This window comes from Pongo pygmaeus, chromosome 15 (assembly GCF_028885625.2).
Source record: "Pongo pygmaeus isolate AG05252 chromosome 15, NHGRI_mPonPyg2-v2.0_pri, whole genome shotgun sequence".
Taxonomy (NCBI): domain Eukaryota; kingdom Metazoa; phylum Chordata; class Mammalia; order Primates; family Hominidae; genus Pongo; species Pongo pygmaeus.
In genome coordinates this window covers 62522564-62545395 of record NC_072388.2, presented here as the reverse complement: position 1 = coordinate 62545395, position 22832 = coordinate 62522564, and the positions used below count along the sequence as shown (strand labels likewise).

At 37.6% G+C, this 22832-nt stretch overlaps 1 protein-coding gene across 1 annotated transcript in view; it reads left to right on the top strand.

Moving 5' to 3' along the window:
• SGPP1 (sphingosine-1-phosphate phosphatase 1) overlaps positions 1 to 21522 on the top strand; it is a 44389-nt gene extending 22867 nt beyond the window's left edge. Inside the window, exons 2-3 of the mRNA XM_054449815.2 lie at positions 7447 to 7536; positions 19077 to 21522. Of these exons, the coding sequence (XP_054305790.1) occupies positions 7447 to 7536; positions 19077 to 19628 (642 nt within the window). The 3' untranslated portion in view covers positions 19629 to 21522. The remainder of the gene's footprint in view (positions 1 to 7446; positions 7537 to 19076) is intronic.
• Positions 21523 to 22832: the final 1310 nt, after the last annotated feature.

The following is a 22832-nucleotide window of genomic DNA, read 5'->3' as shown; positions in this document are numbered from 1 at the left end:
GGCTCTATAGGTTTACCTATTCTGGATATTTCATATAAATGAAATTGTATAATATGTGACCTTTGGTGTCTGGCTTCATTCACTTAACATAATGTTTTTAAAGTTCATCCATGTTGTAGCATGCATCAGTACTTCATCCCTTTTGTGTTGACTACTATTCCATTGTTTGTATATACCACAAATAATTTACCCATTCATCTGTTGATGAACACTTGGGCTATGCTCGCCTTTTGGTTATTGTGAATAGTACTGGTATGACCATATGTATAAATGTATTTGTTTGAGTACTGGTTTTCATTTCTTGAGGGGATATAGTTAAAAGTGGAAATGTGTAGGTCATATGGTAATTCTGTGTTTAACTTTTTGAGGAACTGCTAAACTGCTTTTCATAGCAGCTGCATCATTTTACATCCCAACAGCAATGTACAAAGCTTCCAATTTCCCCACATACTCACCAATACTTGTTACTTTCCTGTCTTTCTTCTTTCTGTTAATTATTATAGCTATCCTAGTGGAGTATGAAGTTGTACCTCACTGTGATTTTGATTTTCATTTTTCATTTTCATTTCCCATTTTTTGAGACAGGGTTTCACTTTGTCACCCAGGCTAGAATGCAATGGCATGATCTCAGCTCATGGCAACCTTTACCTCCCAGGCTCAAGTGATCCACCTACCTCAGCCTCCCAAGTACCTGGGACCACAAGTGCATGCCACCACGCCTGGCTAATTTTTGTATTTCTGTTAGAGATGGGGTTTCTCCATGTTGCCCAGGCTCATCTCAAACTCCTGGGCTCAAGCAATCTGCCCACCTCGGCCCCCAAAGTGCTGGGATTACAAGTGTGAGCCGCTATGCCAGGCGAGCATATTTTCATGTGCTTGTTGGCCATTTGTATATCTTCTTTGGAGAAATGTCTATTCAAGTCCTTTGCCCATTTTTCAGTTGTATTGTCTTTTTGTTTTTGAGTTGTAAGAGTTCTTTACAAATTCTGCATACTAGATCCTTATTAAATATATCATTTGCAAATATTTTCTCCCATTTAGTAAACTGTCTTTTCACTTTCTTGATAATTTCCTTTGATGTACATGAGTGTTTTGTTATGTTTGTTGTTTTTTTTTTAAAGACAGAGTCTCGCCCTGTTACCCACGCTGGATTGCAATGGCATGATCTTGGCTCACTGCAACCCCTGCCTCCCGGGTTCAAGCGAGTCTCCCACCTCAGCCTCCCAAGTAGCTGGGACTACAGGCACAAAATCACCACGCCTGGCTAATTTTTTGTATTTTTCGTAGAGACAGGGTTTCACCATGTTGGCCAGGCTGGTCTCAAATTCCTGACCTCAAGTGGTATTCCCGCCTAGGCTTCCCAAAGTGCTGAGATTACAGGCCTGAACCGCCACACCCTGCCAAGTTGTAAATTTTGATGAAATTCCAGTTTACCTATGTTTTTCTTTTGTTACACATGCTTTTGGTGTCAGAGTTAAGAATTTGTTGCCTAATCCAGAGTCATAAAGATTTATCCCTGTGTTTTCTTTAAAAAAATTTTTTTAAGATTTTCTTTCTTTATTGAGACAGGGTCTTACTGTGTTGTCCAGGCTGGTCTTGAACACCTGGGCTCAAGCGATCCTTCTGCCTCGGCCTCCCGAAGTGCTGGAATTACAGGTGTGAGTCACCACACCCAGCCCCTATGTTTTCTTCTAAAAGTTTTTAGCTCTTATATTTAAGTTGTTGACCCATTTTGAGTGTATATATGGTATGAGATAGGAGTCCAACTTCATCATTTTGCGTGTAGATATTCAGACATCCTAGCACTATTTGTTAAAGAGACTATTCTTTACCTATTTAATGGTCTTGGCATTCTTATTGAAAATCAGTTAACCATACATATGGGTTTAGTTTGGGGCCCATGATTCTATTTCACTGGTCTATGTGTCTGACCTTATGTCAGTATCACACTGTTTTGAATACCGTAGTAAATTTTGAAATCGGAAAATATGAGTCTTCCACATTGTTCTTCTTTTTTAGTATTGTTTTGGCTCTTCAGGACCTTTTGCAATTCCATATAAATTTGAGGATCAGCTTTTCAGTATCTGCAAAAATGCAATTAGAACTTTGACAGAAGGGCTGGGCATGGTGGCTTAGGCCTGTAATTCCAGTGCTTTGGGAGGCTAAAATGGGAGGATCACTTGAGCCCAGGAGTTTGAGACCAGCCTGGGCAACATAGTGAGACCCCCATCTCTATAAAACATTAAAAAATTAGCAGGGTATGGTGGTGCACACCTGTAGTCCCAGCTACATGGGAGGCTGCATTGGGAGGATCACATGAGTCCAGGAGTTGGAGGCTATGGTGAACTATGATTGAACCACTGCCAGATTGCACTCCAGCCTAGGTGATAAAGTGAGACTCCACTCCCCACCCACCGCCAAAAAAAAAAAAAGAAAAACTTCAATGGGGATAACATTGTGACTATAGATCACTTTAGATAATAGTGCCATCTTAACATATTAAGTTTTAATGTGTTAAGTCTTCTAATGCATAAACATGGGATGTCTTTTCATTAATTAGGTCTTTTTTTTTTTTTTTTTTTTTTGAGATGGAATCTCTCTCACTCTGTCGCCAGGCTGGAGTGCAGGGGTGCAATCTCAGCTCACTGCAACCTCTGCCTCCCGGGTTCAAGCAATTCTCTTGCTTCAGCCTGCCAAGTAGCTGGGACTCCAGGCGTGTGCCACCACGCCCAGCTAATTTTTCTATTTTTAGTATAGACAGGGTTTCACCATGTTGGCCAGGATGGTCTCGATCTCTTGACCTTGTGATCCGCCCGCCTCAGCCTCCCAAAGTGCTGGGATTATAGGCATGAGCCATTGCCCCTGGCCTTAATTAGGTCTTTAATTTCTTTCAGTAATGTTTTATAGTTTTCATTGGACAAACCTTTCACTTCCTTAGTTAAATTTATTCCTAGGTGTAGGTATTTTATTCTTTAGGATGCTATTGAAAGTGGAATTATTTTTCTTACTTTCATTTTAGGATTTTTTTTATTGCTGGTATATAGAAACACAGCTGATTTGTGAGTGTTGATCTTATACCCTGCAACTTATCTGAATTCATTTATTAATTCTAATATGTTTTCTTCATGGATTATTTGAGATTTTCTATCTTTAGGATCACTGCATCTGTGAATAGGGATGTAGTAGCCCCCCTCATCAGCAGAGGATAAGAGGATATGTTCCACGACTCCCAGTGTGTGCCTGAAACTGTGGATAGTACTCAACCCTATATATACTGTTTTTTTCCTGTACATATGTATCTATGATAAAGTTTAATTTATAAATTAGGCACAGTAAAAAAAAAAAGAAATATCACTTTATCCAATTTGTTATTTCCTTTAGTCATTAAGATCTGTAGTCTTTTTTGTCTGCTTACTGATGAAATTCTTTTTTACTTTGACACTTAGAAGTTCAGAATTCTGTTATTCAACGGAGAGTAAATATGAAAGTCATCATGTAGTCAGAACTGGATCAAGTGTTCCCAAAAATTTTTTTTATTTTTTATTTTTTTTTAGACAGAGTCTCGCTTCGTCACCCAGGCTGGAGTGCAGTGGCGCGATCTCGGCTCACTGCAACCTCTGCCTCCCAGGTTCAAGCGATTCTCATGCCTCAGCCTCCCAAGTAGCTTGGACTACAGGTGCGTGCCACTACACCTGGCTAATTTTTGTATTTTTAGTAGAGACAAGGTTTCATCCTGTTGGCTAGGCTGGTCTCGAACTCCTGATCTCGAGTGATCTGCCTGCCTCGACCTTCCAAAGTGCTGCTGGGATTACAGGCATGAGCCACCGTGCTTGGCCCCAAAATGTTTTTTTTCCATAAAAAAATCTAGAGAACATATCATAAAGGTAGAGACTAAAGACCCAAAAAAGTCAGTCAATAAAAATGACTTATTTTGTTTTCTTTAGTTACCTCATCCCAGTGAAATCTGAAGGTGCCATGGAGCAGAGAAAAGGAAAGCCTCAGCTTCTTTAGTCTCTGCATCTGGCTTGATAACATTCCAACTCTCCTTTTTAAACACCTTGGACATAGTAAAATTGAATAAATGTGGGTTAAGTCATACTTGGTTTCATTGCTACTATTTAAAATCTCTACCCTTCCCCTCCCTACCTTCAGCCCTAGCTTCTGAGACTCTATAGGTAATTTTTTCTTCAGTCTGTTGTGTATAAAGAACGCTTATCAGTAATTTTGTACATTTTTACTTCCTTATAGAGTCCAAGTTAAAAAAGAGAAGGAAGCGCAGAAAGATTTTTTTAAAGTTGGCTTTTTTTTTCACTTCTTTAGTTCTTTTTTTTTTTTTTTGCTGTCAACAGCTTTTTAAAAATTAGACTTTAAAGGTTTTTAAAGACTTTAAAGGTCAAGTCCCTGCTGTAGAGGCAGACACCACTGTTATCTCTCATCTAGATTATACCAACAGCCTCCTAACTGGTCTCCCTGTTTTCGCCTTACTCTCTTAAAATTTAATCTCTACATAGCAGCTTTACTCAAAACCCTGCAGTGGCTCCCCATTTGATTCACGATAGAAGCCAGATTTCTTATGGTGGCCTCCCAGGCTCTACTTGATCTGGCCCCCCATTACCTCCCTAACCTCTTCTACTTGCTCTCTCTACTATGGCCACAGCTAGCCTCCTTGCCAGTCATACTTGGTGATCAGAAACTTTGCTCACTGATTTCCCCGCCTAGTATATGCTATTCCCACAGATAATCTGCTTGGCAAGTATACTCACCTCACCTCCATTCCATCTTGCCTCAAATCTCAACTTCTCAATAAAGCCTACGTTGACTATCTTCTGTGTAATACTGTAACCTGCCCCATTTACACTCTGAAACTCATGACCCTATTTTTATTTCTGTTTTAATTAAGATAGACTTTTTTATACTGTGGCAATGACTTAATCCCCAAATTGCAATGACTTAACACAACAAAATCTTGTATCTTGGCCAGGAGTGGTGGCTCAGGCCTCTCATCTCAGTACTGTGGGAGGCCAAGGCAGGCTAATTGCTTGAACCCGGGAATTTAAGACCAGCCATGGGCAACATGGCGAGACCCTGTCTCTGCAAAATATTTTTTAAAAAATCAGCTGGATGTGGTGACACACCTCTAGTCCCAGCTACTCTGGAGGCTGAGGTAGGAGGGTTGCTTGAGTCTGAGAGGTGGAGGTTGCAGTGAGCCGAGATCATGCCACTGCACTCCAGCCTGGGCAACAGAGCGAGTCCCTATCTCAAAAAAAAAAAAAAAAAAAAAAAAATCTTGTGTTACAAATCCATTATGCATTAGCAAACAGCTTTGTCCACTTTGACCTTCAGGGACCTAGGCTGATGGAAGCTTGCCTGTGTTGTGATGCATCTCAACATGTAGTTTCCCAGGATCACATCTATAGGAAAGAGAGGGTTCAAAGGAAGATTGAAAGTGGCATAAGTCACTTTTTTCCCCAGCTCACTGGCCAAAATTAGTTGCATGACCCTAATGTAAGTGAATCCAAAATGTAGGAGGAGCACAAGGAATATTAATGAGCATTACTATTTCTTCAACACATGTTCTCTTTTTATTTTCTTCATGCTACCTATCAGGTTTTATTATATGATTTATATATTTTATATAACATACATATTTACATATCATTTGCATGCTTTTGTGTTTACTATTTAGTGCCTCTTCTAGCAAGAATAGGAACTTATACTCCCAGAAAAGAATATAATTATTCTCCCAAGGAATATTTAGAATGTAAAATTAGTAAAACTTGATTATTTGTTGACTACATGGCTAAGGAAAGAATTAAGGATAATTCATGTTTCTCATTTGGATTACATGGTTTTTGGTGTTTCCAAATGAAATAGGGAATATCAGAGGAGGAACAAGTGTGGGTGATAGGATGATGAGTTTGGTTTGAGGTATAGTGGGTTTACCGCCATAGGGACCTCAAGGTGGAGATATGTGCAGAGCTGGATATATGGTTCTTAAACCCGGGGAAATGGGTAGGTCTACAGCATGCCTAGTAGCAGTTAAAAAATAAGAAAGGGGGCCAGGTGCATTGGCTCACTGCACCTGTAATCTCAGCACTTTGCGAGGCCAAGGTGTGTGGATCGCTTGAACTCAGGAGTTTGAGATACCCATCTATAGTCCTAGCTGCTTGGGAGGCTGAGGCAGAAGGATCTCTTGAGCCTGGGAGGTTGAGGCTGCAGTGAGCCATGATTGTGCTGCTGCACATCAGCCTTGGTGACAGAGTAAGGCCCTGTCTCAAAAAAAAAAAGGAAAAGGTAAGACTCAGTAACTACTAAGGACAGAATCCTTCTTTATACTAATGTTTAAAGAACAAAAAGAGGAAGGTATGCTCTTGTGTGGGAAATGCAGCAAAAAATAAATGGTGAAAGGGGAACCGGGAGAGTATGAAGCTGTGACTATCAAGGGTATTTAGAGTTTCAAGGAGAAAGTGAGGGACCATGTTAAATGTAGTAGATATGTAAAAAAAAAAACAACAACAACAACAACAAAACAACTCTGCCTGTAGTTCCAGCTACTCAGGAGACTAAGGCAGGAGGATCACTTGGGCCCAGGAGTTCAAGGTGTTAGTAAGCTATTATCACACCTGGGAATAGCCTCAGTACTCCAGCCTGAGCAACATAGTGAGACCCTGTCTCTCTAAAAAAACAGAACAAAACAAACCACCAAAAAACAACAATTTCGTACTAAATATTTTCTACTCTTCTTACGAGCTTACTTAAGTCCCTTGCTCCTTTATTTCAACCCAACTTCCCTAACCACCTTGGCTTCAATTTCATTGAGAAATTTGAAGTCATCAGGCATAAACAGCCCCAAATGTGCCCTCCCTTCTTCCCTTTACAAACTTACCACCATGCCCATCCATCCTTTCCTCTTTCCCTCCAGTCTCAGGACATTCACAGCCAACTCTTCCACTAGTGCCATTGATACCAAGAATTGTCTACACTTTCTGTTTATGCTTTTCCCTTTTGTGATTTCTGCTCCTAGTATTCCATGAAAATTATAATTATTTGTATTTAAAATGAAAACATTTACATGGACCAAATTCAGGTACTATTCCAGAGGCCCTTTCATTTTGGTGGACATATTAAAAGTATGTCTCTTACCTGTCCTTCTCCTCCTATACCATGCCAGTGGTTGAATCTTCATCATAGAAGCAGAAATGAGCCAGTTCCCACAATAAAGAATGTAGACACATGAGATTTCATTCATTTGTTCATTTGTGGAAAAGTATTTCTTGAATGTCTGCCGTGTGCCATACTCAGGGTTAGGTGCTGGGAGTATATGGGGAGTAAAAACACAAATTTCTTGTTTTAGTGGACTTTATAGAATAGTGATTTGATTTGTCTTTTGTTTGTTTATATCTAACTTAAATTTGTTTAACTAATTTTACTTTTTTTCCCCTTTAGTATCCTCTTATATATGGACTGATTCTTATTCCCTGCTGGTGTTCTCTAGTTTGCCTAAGTAGAATTTACATGGGAATGCACTCCATTCTGGTAAGGAAAATGTTGTCTTCTTAATACTTTATTTTTTATGACATTGACAGGAAATCTTATAATTTTTAATCATTTGCAAACTTACCTGAAGCCTAAATGAGAAAATATTGTAAGTTGTCTAACTTTGTTTTGCAAAAATATCAACATGATGACTTATGAATTATTAATGTAGTAGTCACATATTTCATAGAAACAGTTTCCAGCAATCACAATAGCCAAGTATTATAATCAAGATAACATTTCTTCCTCCTTCCAGTCTCACTTTTATTTTCCTTTGCAGTCTTTTCTGTGTCTCTCTTATCACTGAGTCTAAACCAGCAATGTGACTACAGAAACCAAGGAGAGCTCCTAAATATTGTTGAAGAACTAGTGACTAGAACTTTCCAGGTGCCATTTGTGTTTACATATTAAATTCTACTTTTCTTCTCTTTCCCATCAGTATGTTAGGACTCACAGTGGACATTGTGTTTTGAGAATGCAATTCGGTTCCCAAAGCAGCAGCACAGGGACCCTGTACTATTTGCAGCCACACCCATTCACTTTCCCTCCTCGCTGTCCCTATTGACACCCCCTTAGCTCTGGCCTGCAACATATCTTGACCAGATTACTGTGATAGTGTCTTAATTAGTAGCCAACTTCCAGTTTGACACTGCTCCACCAGTATTCAGTCTGTTTAGTAGACTTTCCAAAACACAAATATGATGCCATACTGAATTATTAGGTTTCCTCCAATGCAAAGGGTTTCTTACCTCCATAACTTTACAAATGCTGTAACATTTACTTGGAATGCCCTTTTCACTTTCTTTACCTTAACTATCCCATTCATTCTTCAAGACTTACTATTGATATTCTTAACCCCTCAAGGCCTTATTACCTTCCCCATCTTCTCTTTCTCAAGACTTGTGAGGTGACCCTTCCCACTTATCCTAAATTGCAATTGCTTTTTTCCTTATCTGTCAAGTATACTAGACTCCAAGTTCCTTGAGAACAGCAACTGTGTGTTTTAACTCTACCTTTAGCATCCAACATGGTGTCTCATGAGGCATCTATGAATGAATTATGTATTATGGAAATAAAGGATCAGAAAAAAAGGTGGAAGAATTCATGGAATTCTAGTTTCTAATGGGTCATATCAGTTTTTTTTCTTGTCCTTAACAGCTTAACATTTTTAGAATTTTTTTTTCATATTATTTCGTTCTCTTATTTCTTAGTTACAGAAATGTTGGTTTCTATCTCAAATTTCTTGCTTCCATCACCTGCTCCTTCACAGATAAATTTCCAGAAGTCCCAAACACTATTTTATTTTGTTGGGAGGCAGGGTGTGCTGTAATTTTGGGGTTAGTCATTGTTTCTAGGTTTTTTTAAATTGTAATTTTAGATTCAAGGAGTACATAAGCAGATTTGTTTGCAAAGGTATATTGTATGATGCCAAGATTTGGGCGTCTATTGATCCTGTTACCCAGATGGTGAATGTAGTACCCAATAGGAAGTTTTTCAGCCCTTTCCTCCCCCTCCCTCTCCCTTCTCTCCTTTTAGAGTCCCTACCAAACACTTTTTTTTCTTTTTGAGACAGAGTCTTGCTCTGTTGTCCAGGCTGGAGGGCAGTGGCGCAATCTCGGCTCACTGCAGCTTCTGCCTCCCAGGTTCAAGCGATTCTTGTGCCTCAACCTCCTAAGTAGCTGGGATTACAGGCATGTACCACCACACCCGGCTAATTTTTGTATTTTTAGTAGAGACAGGGTTTCACCATGTTGGCCAGGCTGGTCTCAGACTCCTGACCTCAGGTAATCCACCTGCCTTGGCCTCCCAAAGTGCTGGGATTACAGATGTGAGCCACTGCGCCCAGCCCTAAACACTATTTTAATAAACAAATTATTTGTGTTTGACTTTTTATAATTATTTGTATTTAATATGAATTGTGAATTTACATACAATTCTTTCTGACTAATCTCTCCTAATTTTGTAATCAGATTAAGTATATTTTTATGCAAAATCAAATACTTGTTTCAAGAAAATGTTTTCTATCTTCTGTGTGTTTTTAGAGTTATTCTGTTCCACCCCTAAAAGTTAGCATCACTGCTTCTAAAAAAACTACCAAATGGTTATGCATCTTTAGTGATAAAAAGTGAATTCCTGGTATTTCTTGGAAAAAAAGATATTAGATAATATCCCTTGACTCATTATTATCATACAAGGAAGAAAAAGAATCTATGTGATTACATTGAATATATAATCTCAAAGATAACTGGTTTTGTTTGTTTGTTTGTTTTTGAGATGGAGTCTTGCTCTGTCACCCAGGCTGAAGTGCAGAGGCGTGATCTCAGCTCACTGCAACTTCCGCCTCCCGGGTTCAAGGGAGTCTTCCAGGTAGCTGAGATTACAGGTGCATGCCACCATGCCCTGATAATTTTTGTATTTTTAGTAGAAACAGGGTTTCACCATGTTGGCCAGGCTGGTCTCGAACTCCTGACCTCAAGTGATCCACCCGCCTTGGCCTCCCAAAGTGCTGGGATTACAGGTGTGAGCCACCATGCCTGGCTGATACTGTTCTTTTTAAAAAATGAAATGTTTAGTTGGGTTAGTCAAATATCCAGGATGGACAATATCTGTTCTTTTTTGTTTGTTTGCTTTTTTAGAGACAAGGTCTTGCTCTGTCACCCAGGCTGGAGTGTGATGGTGCAAACATAGCTCACTGCAATTTCAAACGCCTGGGCTCAAGCGATCCTCCCACCTTACCCTCCCAGGTGTCTAGGACTACAAACATGCACCACCATGCCCAGCTAATTTTTACATTTTTTGTAGAGATAGAGTCTAGCTATGCTGCCCAGGCTGGTACCAAACTCCTGGTTCAAGTGATCTTTCCACCTCAACCTCTCAAGGTGCTGGGATTACAGATGTGAGCCACTATGTCCAGCCTAACACTAAGAGTTTTAACAATGATTATTGTTAGGTAAAAACTACTTGTTATTTTTTGTCTATAATTTTTACTTTTTCTGTAGTGAGCATGTATTAAATGTGTATTTTAATGAAAGAAGATAGATACTTCAAAAGTCATCCCTAATCATAGCTTTTATAATCAAAAACAGTGCGTTATAACAATACATTTTGTTGTCAGAAACTCTGTTGTCATCATTGTCATATTTAAACTGGAACCAGGACACCTGAAATATATTATAGTTAAAATAAAAACAAAAAAGCCATTATGAGATAGGAGACCTGAATTTCAGTCTCAGCAAATCACTAGCCTCTCTAGGTTTCATCACTATAAATGAAAAAAAATTTCAAATTTAATACATAATAAATCTTCATTAAATGTATGGTATTTAATATCATCTATCATAAATTGATGATAACCTGGAGTATTCCATTTAGATGTGTAATTAACAACTTTTGGGGGTATAAGAGTTATTTATAATAATAAATAGCTAAAATTATTTGCTAAATTTCCTTTTAGAAAATTTGCTACTTTGAGCTCTTTGTTACCTTTAACATTAATTGTTCTTTATTGCATACTTTGTGCTCTAACACTTAAAACCACTTAGTTATACATTTTAATGTTATCCATTATATTGATATCAAAATGATAGCCAACATGGTTATGTCGTAAATTTGAATGTTTCTTTTTCTGATTCTATTGGATAGAAGTTCAATATACCCTATCTTACCCTATCTAGGGAAATATAAACAATTTAAAACTCAGAAAAGGAAGCAGATTTGTCTAGTTTTGTAGCAATCTAAGTTTTTTTTTTTTCCCTGGTCAGACAAGGTGTGGAACAATCTTAAGTTTAATACTTGTGGAGCTATACACAAAAAGTAGAGGACAACAAATATTGGATTTTTTATGTCAATTGATACATGAGAAGTTATTATTTTAAAGAATTCTTAATGTTAAAGAGATCAAACATAACAATTTAAAGATATTTAATGAATTTTTTCTTTTTTTTCTGAGACAGGGTCTTCTTCTGTTACCCAGTCTGGAGTGCAGTGGCGTAATCTCTGCTCACTGCAACCTTTGCCTCCTGGGCTCAAGCGATCCTCCCACCTCAGCCTCCCAAGTAGCTGGGACCACCATGCCCTGCTGATTTTTGTATTTTTTCTTTTTGGAAGAGACAGGGTTTGGCCATGTTGCCCAGGCTGCTTTCGAATTCCTGATCTCAAGCGATTCACTTGCCCTGACCTCTCAATGTGCTGGGATTACAGGCATGAGCCACTGTGCCTGGCCAGTTTTTTCATTTTTTAAGGTACTATAAAAGAAACATTTTACAGGATTGAACATATGCTTATATCTATTATGAAAAATTACATAATTTTAAAAAAATACCTGGCTGGGCACAGCAGCCCACGCCTATAATCCCAACAATTTGCAATGCCAAGGCGGGAGGAGTTCAAGACCAACCTGGGCAATGTAGGGAGACTTCGTCTCTATAAAAAATTAAAAAATAAGTTGGTCATGGTGGTTGTACTGTAGTCCCAGCTACTCACGAGGTCAAGGTGGGAGGGTTGCTTGAGCCAGGAAGATGGAGGCTGCAATAAGCTGTGATTTTGCCACTGTACTCCAGCCTGGGCAACAGAGCAAGATCCTATCTAAAAATAAAAATAAAAATAATTAATAAAAAGCTAACTTCAGAGCTGTTAACCCTTCCTTTCACTTAACCTTAGAGTAAATATGTATGGCTTTATGTAAATAACTTATCAGTTGTCATTTGTCTGAAACATCTGACTTGATATAAATTCTATGTGAAAAGTGCAAAGTTTAGAATATTTTCACTTTAGCATATAACATGAAATTCTAAATCACTCATGAAATTTAAAATAAAAAATAAAGCAACAGCAGCTTTTATTTTTGTGGCCAAAATCCTATGGGTATTTACCAAGACTTGTGCCTTTAATTATAAGGTAGGGAAGTAAGGGTAAGATAGCAAACAAAGGGAATATAACCTCATAAGGTGAAATTGTTTTGGCAATTTGTGCTCTGAAATATGAAGAATTGGCCAGGTGCAGTGGCTCACGCCTGTAATCCCAACGCTTTGGGAGGCCGAGGCGGGTGGATCACTTGAGCCCAGGATATCTGGATCAGCCTGGGCAACATGGCAAAACCCCGTCTTTATAAAAAAAATAAATAAATACAAAAAGTTAGCCAGGTGTGGTGGTGTGCGCCTGTGGTCCCAGCTACTTGGGAGGTGGGAGGATTGCTTGAGCCCAGGAAGTCGAGGCTGTGGTGAGCCATGATCTCCCCTCCAGCCTAGGCCATGGCCATAAAGTGAGATCCTCTCTCAAAAAAAGAAATATGAAGAATAGAGGTTTAACAGTCACATCATTTGAGATCTCCTTATCCAAATGCATGGTCAGAGTTTGAGTCACTTGTGGAATCTTTGAGTAACTGAAATAAAATCCAGTTGATCAGAATTCTTTGGTAATTTTTAGTATGTATCAGTGAGTTTTCTCGGAAGACATCCTGTTCAAAAAAAAAAAAAAATGTTGAGGCTGTGTGTGGTGGGTAATGCCTATAATTCCAACACTTTGGGAAGCTGAGGTGAGTGGATCACTTCAGCCCAGGTGTTCAAGACCAGCCTGGGCAACATGGGGAAAGCCTGTCTCTACAAAAAAATACAAAATATTAGCCAGGCCTGGTGGCTTGCGCCTGTAGTCCCAGCTACTTGGGAAGCTGAGGTGGGAGGATCAATTGAGCCCAGGGGGTTGAGGCTGCAGTGAGCTATGACCACGCCACTACACTACAGGCTGAATGACACAGCAAGACCTGTCTCAAAAAAAAAAGAAGTTGAACATTTAGTTTCTCTTCACTTTAGTTTCTCTTCTCTTTTAGTTTCTCTTCACTTCTTTTTGTAACAACTGTGTCAAGTACCTTCAATGTAAGAGGTTAAATAAGCAGCTGTGTGACCTTACTCCAGTTTTCGTTAAAAACTTGTTGATTAAGGTAACCATAAATTTCCATCAAATTTGCACACTTTTGAAAGGGAAAAAGGTGCTTTTAATACCTGTCCTGGGGACAAGAGCAAAATGGGACTCTTCAAGGCAAGCTGTTTCATGTTGGTTGTTATGGTTAAATGTGACAATAATTGTAAAGTATTGAAGCAGTGTTTTTAGTACAGAAAGTTATTATTCTCCAAAAATGTCTTAGGCCTGGTTCAATAAATGATATATCCTCTGCTTCTCTTATAGAGCTCTTGTCAGGCAGGGTTATGTAGTCAATGTGATGAGTCTAAAGAATACCTTAACTGTCTTTTTCTTTCTTCCTTTCTTCTTTTCTTTTTTCTTTCTCTTTTTGTTTTTTATTTTTATTTTTAAAGAATTACCTTAACTGTCTTAATTTAACTAACCAAACAATTATTTTTCATGCACTGAAAATATATGTATAAATAAAGTCTTTGCCTTTGAGTAGTCACAGTCTAAATATGCAGTATGTAATAAAACAGTGTAGTGCAATTGTTTTCAACCAGGGGTGTACATTAGAATCACTGTGGAGATTTTTTAAAAATACTGATGCCCTACCCCCACTTCAGTTCAGTCATAATCTCTGAATATTGTCCCAGGCATCAGTATTTTTATCAAGTTCTCCACTTGATTTTAATCTACAGCAAGGGTTATGAACTTTTGGTTTCCTGGAGAAACAGACAAGCAAAGAATGGAAAACAGTCATAGCAGGCATGTGGAGGATGCAGTGGAATCAAAGAAGAGAAAATTTCTTATTACAGGGTAGGAGAAGAAAGTTTATGGAGGAGGTAGATGCCTGAGGAGAATCTCAAAGAATATATAATAGTTTGCCTGAAATATAGGTAGGAAGGATAATTCTAACACAAGAAGAAATAGTCTATAAATTCATTTTGGGATCTGGCATTAAATGAAACTTAATGATAGACAAAACTCAGTTATGAAATGCTTTATATGTCCTTCTGAGAGTTGGAATGCACACATGATATTATTGCTTTAGTCAATACTTTCTTAAACATTTTGTTAATTGATCACCTCTCAGCCTTTTGTCTAAGATCAAGCGTAAACATTTTGTTAATTGATTGTGTAATATCTTTCCTTGACCTGTTAAAAAAGGAATCACTTATTTAAATAAAGAGAATACAATTATAATTTTAAGCAACTTTACTTACTATTGTAGAATAGGAGGCTATCAGCCAAAATATGTTTTATATCTAAATAAAATTTTTAAAATGTTTTTCATGGCTGGGCATGGTGGCTCACACCTGTAACCCCAGCACTTTGGGAGGCCAAGGTGGACAGATTACCTGAGGTCAGGAGTTCGAGACCAGCCTGCCCAACATGGTGAAACCCTGTCTCTACTAAAAATACAAAAATTAGCTGAGTGTAGTTGGTGGCGCACACCTGTAACCCCAGCTATTTGGGAGGCAGAGACAGGAGAATTGCTTGAAGCCAGGAGGTAGAGATTGCAGTGAGCTTAGATGGTGCCACTGCACTCCAGCCAGGGGAACAGAGTGAGGCTCAGTCTCATATAAATAAATAAATAAAATATTTTCTTATATCTATCATGTAGTACATCATTTAAAGAGAGGAAAGATATTCATTTACAAGTAATTTGGTAGATTCTGCTAGACAAAACAAATTCATGTGAAGGATTTGTTTATTTATTCATTCATCCATCCAAAAAATATTTGAGGTTGAACAAAACATAGTCTATTTCCCCACCATTTTATAGTTGAATGTTCAACTGTATTCTCTTTCATAATTATCAGTATCTTCTTCTCCAGCTATTCTTATATTCCAAAGTGTTCTGATTTGGAGTTATATCTCTTTTAGAACAATGGCTTCAAGCACTGCAACTGCGGACCCTGTCATTCATGACACAATTTTTATTGCATAGAAAAGAAATAGCCCAACTGGGCACAGTGGCTCACACCTGTAATCCCAACACTGTGTGAGGCTGAGGCACGTGGATTGCTTGAGCTCAGAAGTTGGAAACCAGCCTTGGCAACATGACAAAACCTTGTCTACAAAAAATACAAAAATTAGCCTAGCTGGGCATGGTGATGCACGCTTGTAGTCCCAGTTACTCAGGAGGCTGAAGTGGGGAGGACAACTTGAGGTAGAGGTTGCAGTGAGCTGAGATTGTGCCACCAAAGTCCAGCCTGGGCGACAGACCCTGTCTCAAAAAACAAAACAAAACAAAAAAACAGAGAAGCATTGAAGTTCAACCGTAATCAGTTAACTAATCCAAAACCCAAAAACAACTTAAATGACCATAAGTGGGAAAACTGATAAATTGTATAATGATGCAGCAAAATATTACATGATTGTGAAAGTGAATGACCGATAACTACATATAATATAATGAATGAATCTCAATGTTAAGTGTAAAAAGCAGTTCAAAAGAGACTGCTGTAACATTTTAGCAAAGCTCAGAAAGAAGCAAAACTAGATAATTTTTTTTTTTTTTTTTTTTTGAGACAGAGTCTTGCTCTGTCACCCAGGCTAGAGTGCAGTGGCGTAATTTCAGCTCACTGCAACCTCCACCTTCGGGGTTCTAAGCGATTCTCCTGCCTCAGCTTCCAGAGCAGCTGGGATTACAGGCATATGCCACCACACCCGGCTAATTTTATATTTTTAATAGAGATGGGGTTTCACCATGTTGGCCAGGCTGGTCTTGAACTCCTGACCTCAGATGATCCTCCCACCTTGGCCTCCCAAAGTGCTGGGAATACAGGCATGAGCCACTGCACCTGGGCCAAACTAGGTAATATTTTGCTTGAAGATATGTGGTAAAACGATTTGAAAAAATAGGTATTTATGGCCAGGCCCAGTAGCTCATACCTGTAATCCTAGCTCTTTGGGAGGCCAAGGTAGGTGGATCACTTGAGCCCAGGAGTTCAAGACCAGTCTGGGCAACCTGGTGAAACCTGGTATCTACAAACAAAACAAAACAAACAAACAAAAAATCCCAGGTATTTATGAAGCCAAAATTCATGCTTGCAAATTGCCTCTAGGGAGGAATGCAGAGTGATAGGTTGAGAAACAGCACAACAGTAGATTTGACAATTCTTGTAATATTATCGTTCTTTTGTTGGGAAGTGATTTCATAGATATGAATTTTATAGTTTCATATACACTCTACATGTGTTTTGTTATGTATCAAATCCTATGTAATAAAAAATGTTAAGACAAAAACATCAAGCAACTAGTCTGTTGCTTAACTGTATTGAATATTGTTAAGAAATGACCTGGCCAGGCACGGTGGCTCACGCCTGTAATCCCAGCACTTTGGGAGACTGAAGCGGGTGGATCATGAGTTCAGGAGATAGAGACCATCCTGGCTAACACGGTGAAACCCCGTCTCTACTAAAAATACAAAAAATTAGTCGGTCATGGTGGCGGGCGCCTGTAGTCCCAGCTGCTCGGGAGGCTGAGGCAGGAGAATGGCGTGAACCCGGGAGGCGGAGCTTGCAGTGAGCTGAGATCGCGCCGCTGCACTCCAGCCTGGGTGACAGAGCGAGACTCCATCTCAAAAAAAAAAAAAGAAAGAAATGACGATTGTTTTTGAAGACCACTAGTATCCGTGAAAAAAGTGGTTTCAGTGTAGTGGTGAATTTAGAGAAAAATCGGAGGTGAGGAAGTGGAGACAGTGAATATAAACATTGATAAGTTTTTCAGTAGTAGTAGATCCTAGGGATTTGTTTTGTTATCAGGTAGAAATATGGAACATTTTTGTATGTTGTCAGGAATGATTCAAAAAGTTATTTAATAGCTTTGTTTCCTCAAGTAAACCATCTTCTATCAAGTCTACACAATTGCTCCTACCTAAAACTAGGAACCATCTTTGATTCCTCTCTTTCTTCTTGCTCTTTCTCACATTCAATCCATCATCAAGTTACAGTTGTCAATTCTTTTTTAAAAATTTTGTTGTTGTTGTTTTGAGATGAAGTCTCGCTCTGTCACCCAGGCTGGAGTGCAATGGCGCCATCTCGGCTCACTGCAACCTCAGCCTCCCAGGTTCAGGCAATTCTCCTGCCTCAGCCTCCCGAGTAGCTGGGATTACAAACACGTGCCACCACACCCGACTAATTTTTGTATGTATGTGTTTATTTATTTATTTATTTATTTTTGAGTTGGAGTTTCACTCTGGTTGCCCAGGCTGCAGTGCAATGGTGCGATCTCGACTCACCACAACCTCTGCCTCCCGGGTTCAAGCGATTCTCCTGTCTCAGCCTCCCGAGTAGTTGGGATTATTGGTGTGTGCCACCACACACAGCTAATTTTCTTTTGTATTTCTAGTAGAGACGGGGTTTCACCATGTTGGCCAGGCTGGTCTTGAACTCTTGACCTCAGGTGATCCACCCGCCTCGTACTCCGAAAGTGCTGGGATTACAGGTGTGAGCCACTGCACCCGGCCTCACTTTTTATTCTTAAGAGACAAAGTCTCACTATGTTGCCCAGCCTGGTCTCCAACTCCTGGGCTCAAGCAGTTTTGACAAAGTGTTGGGATTATAGGCATGAGCCAGTGCACCCAGCTCCTATCACTTTTGAAATAAAATCTACTCTCTTACTTAGCCTACAAAAGCCTTTGCACTTGATATTCCCTCTACCTGGTACACATTTCCTCTGCCTCTAAATACAGGCTCCGTTTAGAATCAGATCTGTGCTCAAGTGTCACCACCCTCAGACAGGCTTCCTTAATCAATCAGTACTCTAATCGTGTCCTTCATCATACTATTCTGTTGTCCTGTTTTAGTTTCTTCATAAGATTCATAACAATCTGAAATTGTAATATTTATCTGCTTTCTTATGTGGTTATCAACAGTCTTGCTCTGTTATTCAGGCTGGAGTGCAATGGCATGATCTTGGCTCACTGCAACCTCTACTTCCTGGCGATTCTCATGCCTCCATCCCCAAGTAGCTGGGACCACAGGCTGGAGCCACCATACCTGGCTAATTTTTGCATTTTTAGTAGAGACAGGGATTCACTATGTTACCCAGGCTGGTGGTCTTGAACTCGTGGCCTCAAGTGAACCACCCACCTCAGCCTCCCAAAGGGATGGGATTACAGGCATGAGCTACCTTGCCCAGCCACATTCTTGTCATTTTTTAAAGCAATGTATCCTCAACCCCTAAAATAGGGGTTGGTACTCATAAATATTTGTTCAATGAATGAATGAATGAGAAAAGAAAATTACCTAGGGTGTATATCCTGTGTGGTCATGGAGATAATTACATACATAAACATATGAAAATGAAAACCGTTTCTTTGAATAATAAGTGTACTTATTATTCAAAACTATACAATTTTAGCATAGTTGTTCAGAATTTGAATATAAATTTGTGGATATTATTTATGTAGTTAATTTATAAAAGGGTAGAATTATGAAAATATAAATCCTTTTATTATTAATACAGTTTTTAGTGCCTCTTATATGGTCAGTTAATAAAGTTTACTTTGAGAATTTGACAACTTTAAAAAATTTATATATATTCAACGTTTGAAATGTCAAATATAAATTATTTTTTAAATGCCAAAAATATTCAGTATTATACTAAACAACGATACTTTTATCTTTTCCTAGGATATTATTGCTGGATTCCTATATACCATTTTAATCTTAGCTGTCTTCTATCCATTTGTGGACCTGATTGACAACTTCAACCAAACTCACAAATATGCTCCATTCATCATCATCGGGCTTCATTTAGCTTTGGGGATCTTTTCTTTCACTCTTGACACCTGGAGCACATCCCGAGGAGACACAGCTGAGATACTAGGAAGTGGTGCTGGAATTGCATGTGGATCTCATGTTACTTATAACATGGGTCTAGTATTAGATCCTTCTCTAGATACATTACCTTTAGCTGGGCTCCCCATTACTATGACTCTGTTTGGAAAAGCCGTATTGCGGATCTTCATAGGGATGGTATTTGTACTAATAGTCAGAGATGTAATGAAAAAGATCACCATTCCTTTAGCCTGCAAAATCTTCAGTATACCGTGTGATGATATTCGAAAAGCAAGACAGCACATGGAAGTTGAACTTCCTTATCGGTATATTACCTATGGAATGGTTGGTTTCTCCATCACATTTTTTGTTCCTTACATATTTTTCTTTATTGGTATCTCTTGATGGAGAAATATTGTTTATGATAAGAAAGGAGGGTATCAGTTACTGATACCGAAAAATATATTCCAAGTAAAGCCAGGTCAGAATTAGGCTTTTGCAGGAATTTAACTTAAATAATTATTTAAGTAAATTCATAAGAGTCAGTGCATTTTATCATTGCACATCCAGATACTGTTTTAGGGGAGCTGAGCTATTTCATTACTGAGAAAATGATAAGTATCCATTTAGAATGTTCATGTAATGTTTGGAGAGTTTTGTATTATGGATTCAACTTATATGTAATATATATAAGGTACATAATATGCAATTATATATCTGATATATATTATATATAAAATAATATACCTAAGTGTTTTTTTAAACTATGGGAGTGTATTATAAAATCAATAATAATATGCAAACAGTTGTGCCTGTGTATTTGAACTAAATACAGGTATGTTGTTATTAACAGATATATTTAACATTTATTTACTATGGGAGCCATTTCCTAATTGGATTGCGTAATTACTAGACCAGAATGCATATGCTACTATACATTGATTTACTGCCTGTTTTTACACTGCCATTACCTTTCATGTTATCCATGATGTTGAACATGGGAGGCATTTTTAATGGACCAAATTTTTAGAAAAATTAGTTTTTGGATTTTTTTTTAAGTTCTGTATACTGTTTTGAATGTACTTTATTTGCAACTATTCTGGACGTCAGTTTAATAATTCAGGTACTGAATTTTGTTGCTTGCTAATTGTGCCTTTCCGTTGTTAAATTAAGAAATGCTATGTATACTGTGATATAAAAATAAGACATTAACTTTATCTTAAGTTACATATAATCAAGCAAATATTTTTAAAAATGTATGTCAGGGTGACAGGCATAAAAGTAAATTGCCCTTAACTCTTTAGCCTTTATTTAGAAAGAAATGTGGAATGGGCTAAACTTTCTCACCAATTTATTAGAAAGCTAAATGGATAAATACTTCCCTTTTTGTAGATATTTTTCTGTGCATTGTAAGTTATAGGAACAGGATATATTTTTTGTACATTGTCTTGATTGTTTATACTGCAGGTAGGTATTTCCAGTGAATGGAAATGTAGTTGAAATTTATAGATGGGACAATGCACATACTTCATATGTAAACAAAGCATTTTTCTAAATAATTTGGAAAGAATTGGATTTAGCACCATTAACTTTTAATACCCATTTATTGGCTATTTAAGGTAAATTATAAAACCTAAAATTAGTATCAGTATTTTAGATCCTATTATTTTTTCAACTTTCTATTATTTTCACAGTGGAAAATTTGCGTATAGTATTAAACTATTCTTTTTTCTGTCTGCCTTTATATTTTGAAGTGTGGTTGTACTTACATTAAGTGTATTTGTAGAAAGTTTTTCATAAAGAAGAGGATTAACTTTCCATATAAACAAATACCAGGTATGAAATTACTGATTTTAGTGCAATATCTATATGATTATCCAGAACTATCACTTCAGATGTTTCTATTTTGGGCACCATAACTATTTGAGCTCATATTTTTATAATTCTGATTGAGAATTTAGGGGCATGGTAGTTTTTACCAAAACTGAAGCTGGTAATTTTAAGTAAAGCAACTAAATTTACCCTTTACTTATTAGTTAAAAGGAAACCAAGGCATGTAGGAAAATATTGGTATGTTGGAAAATGTGATAAGAGCTTTACTTTCAAAATGTATGTTTAATGAATTGAATTTTAGGGACCGTTTCCCATAATTTGGGCCTATGCTATCCTGTTGATTTTTATGTCTAGCTTAAAAGGTATTTGAAAATGTTCCATTTCTTTGTGTTTTATTATTTTCTGTCCTATGACAGTTTTGTGCTAAATGTATTTTAAAATAAAAGCCAAATTGGAGATTGAAGAAGGTTTTGCTTTGTTTTGTTTGCCTTCCGGGCAATTGTTTCTGTTTTATCTGGTAGAGATTTTAAAAATATGTCTTGGATTTTCATTCTAGCACATATTTCCTCTGAAGCGTTTTGTCCAAAATCAAAGTGCTGTTTTGGCAATAGAAGACATTGAAGAAATTCTTTGAGGTACAGACTGACTTTGGTTCCATTTATGATTATTTCTAATTTTGTACTTTTAGTAAAAAGTTTCATAATATTTCTTTTAAAAAGGTTATGCACAAAAATGCACATGCTAAAATGTGACTAATAGTATTGTAGGTAGTTTACTGCTTTTCCATGAATGTCAAGGATTAATCATAAAACTAGGAACAGGTACTTTTTCAAGCAGAATAAAACATATGGACATTTTATTTTGTAATTTTAAAATGCCTTGATGTGTGAACTGCAAAAACCAGGTCTGCCAGAAACTAATTATATGACCTAATATAAAACAATGCCACTTCAAGATTGACACAATTATTTTTATTTTATTTTGTAGCTTTCTTTACAAGTAGTGTTTATTAAATATATATTTCAAGGACAACATAAAAATTCAGTGAAATGAATAGAATTTAAAAGCAAATTTTCCCTCACCCTCCCTGTCATTCATTCCCTTAAAGGCAAATTTTAACAGAGCATTCAATAAAGATAAGTAAATACTAAAGTGGTTTTTTAAAATATATAATCACAAAAATTTTTAAAGGCTACTCAAGCAGTGAGAGTGGAGAAAGATATGATCACACAATTTTATATGACAAAGATTTTTTATTGGTAAACAATTTTATTCTCATTAACAAGGAATGTTTATTCTAGATTTAAAACCTAACATGTGGCCAAGTGTGGTGGTTCATGCCTGTAATCCCAGCCGGCCAGTAAAATGTTTAATCTGGACATCAATAAGGATCAGTTTTTGACATTTTACTTGATAGCTGCATTAGATTTTCTGAAGAGGGTTTTTGTTGTTTGATAAGGTTTTTTAAGAAAGGGAAGAGGTAGCAGTTTGAGAAAAAGTAATTAGTAGATATTACTGTGCTGGGTATTTTCTCGTTATTTGATCAAGTTCTTCCATTCCTTTTGAAATATATATGTAAGTTAAAAAGAAAAAACTTGGCCAGTCGCGGTGGCCCTGTAATCCAACACTTTGGGAGGCTGAGGCGGGCGGATCACTTGAGGTCAAGAGTTTGAGACCAGCCTGGCTAACATGGTGAACCCAGTCTCTACTAAAAAAAAAAAAAAAAAGACAAAAACATTAGCTGAGGATGGTGGCACATGCCTGTAGTCTCAGCTA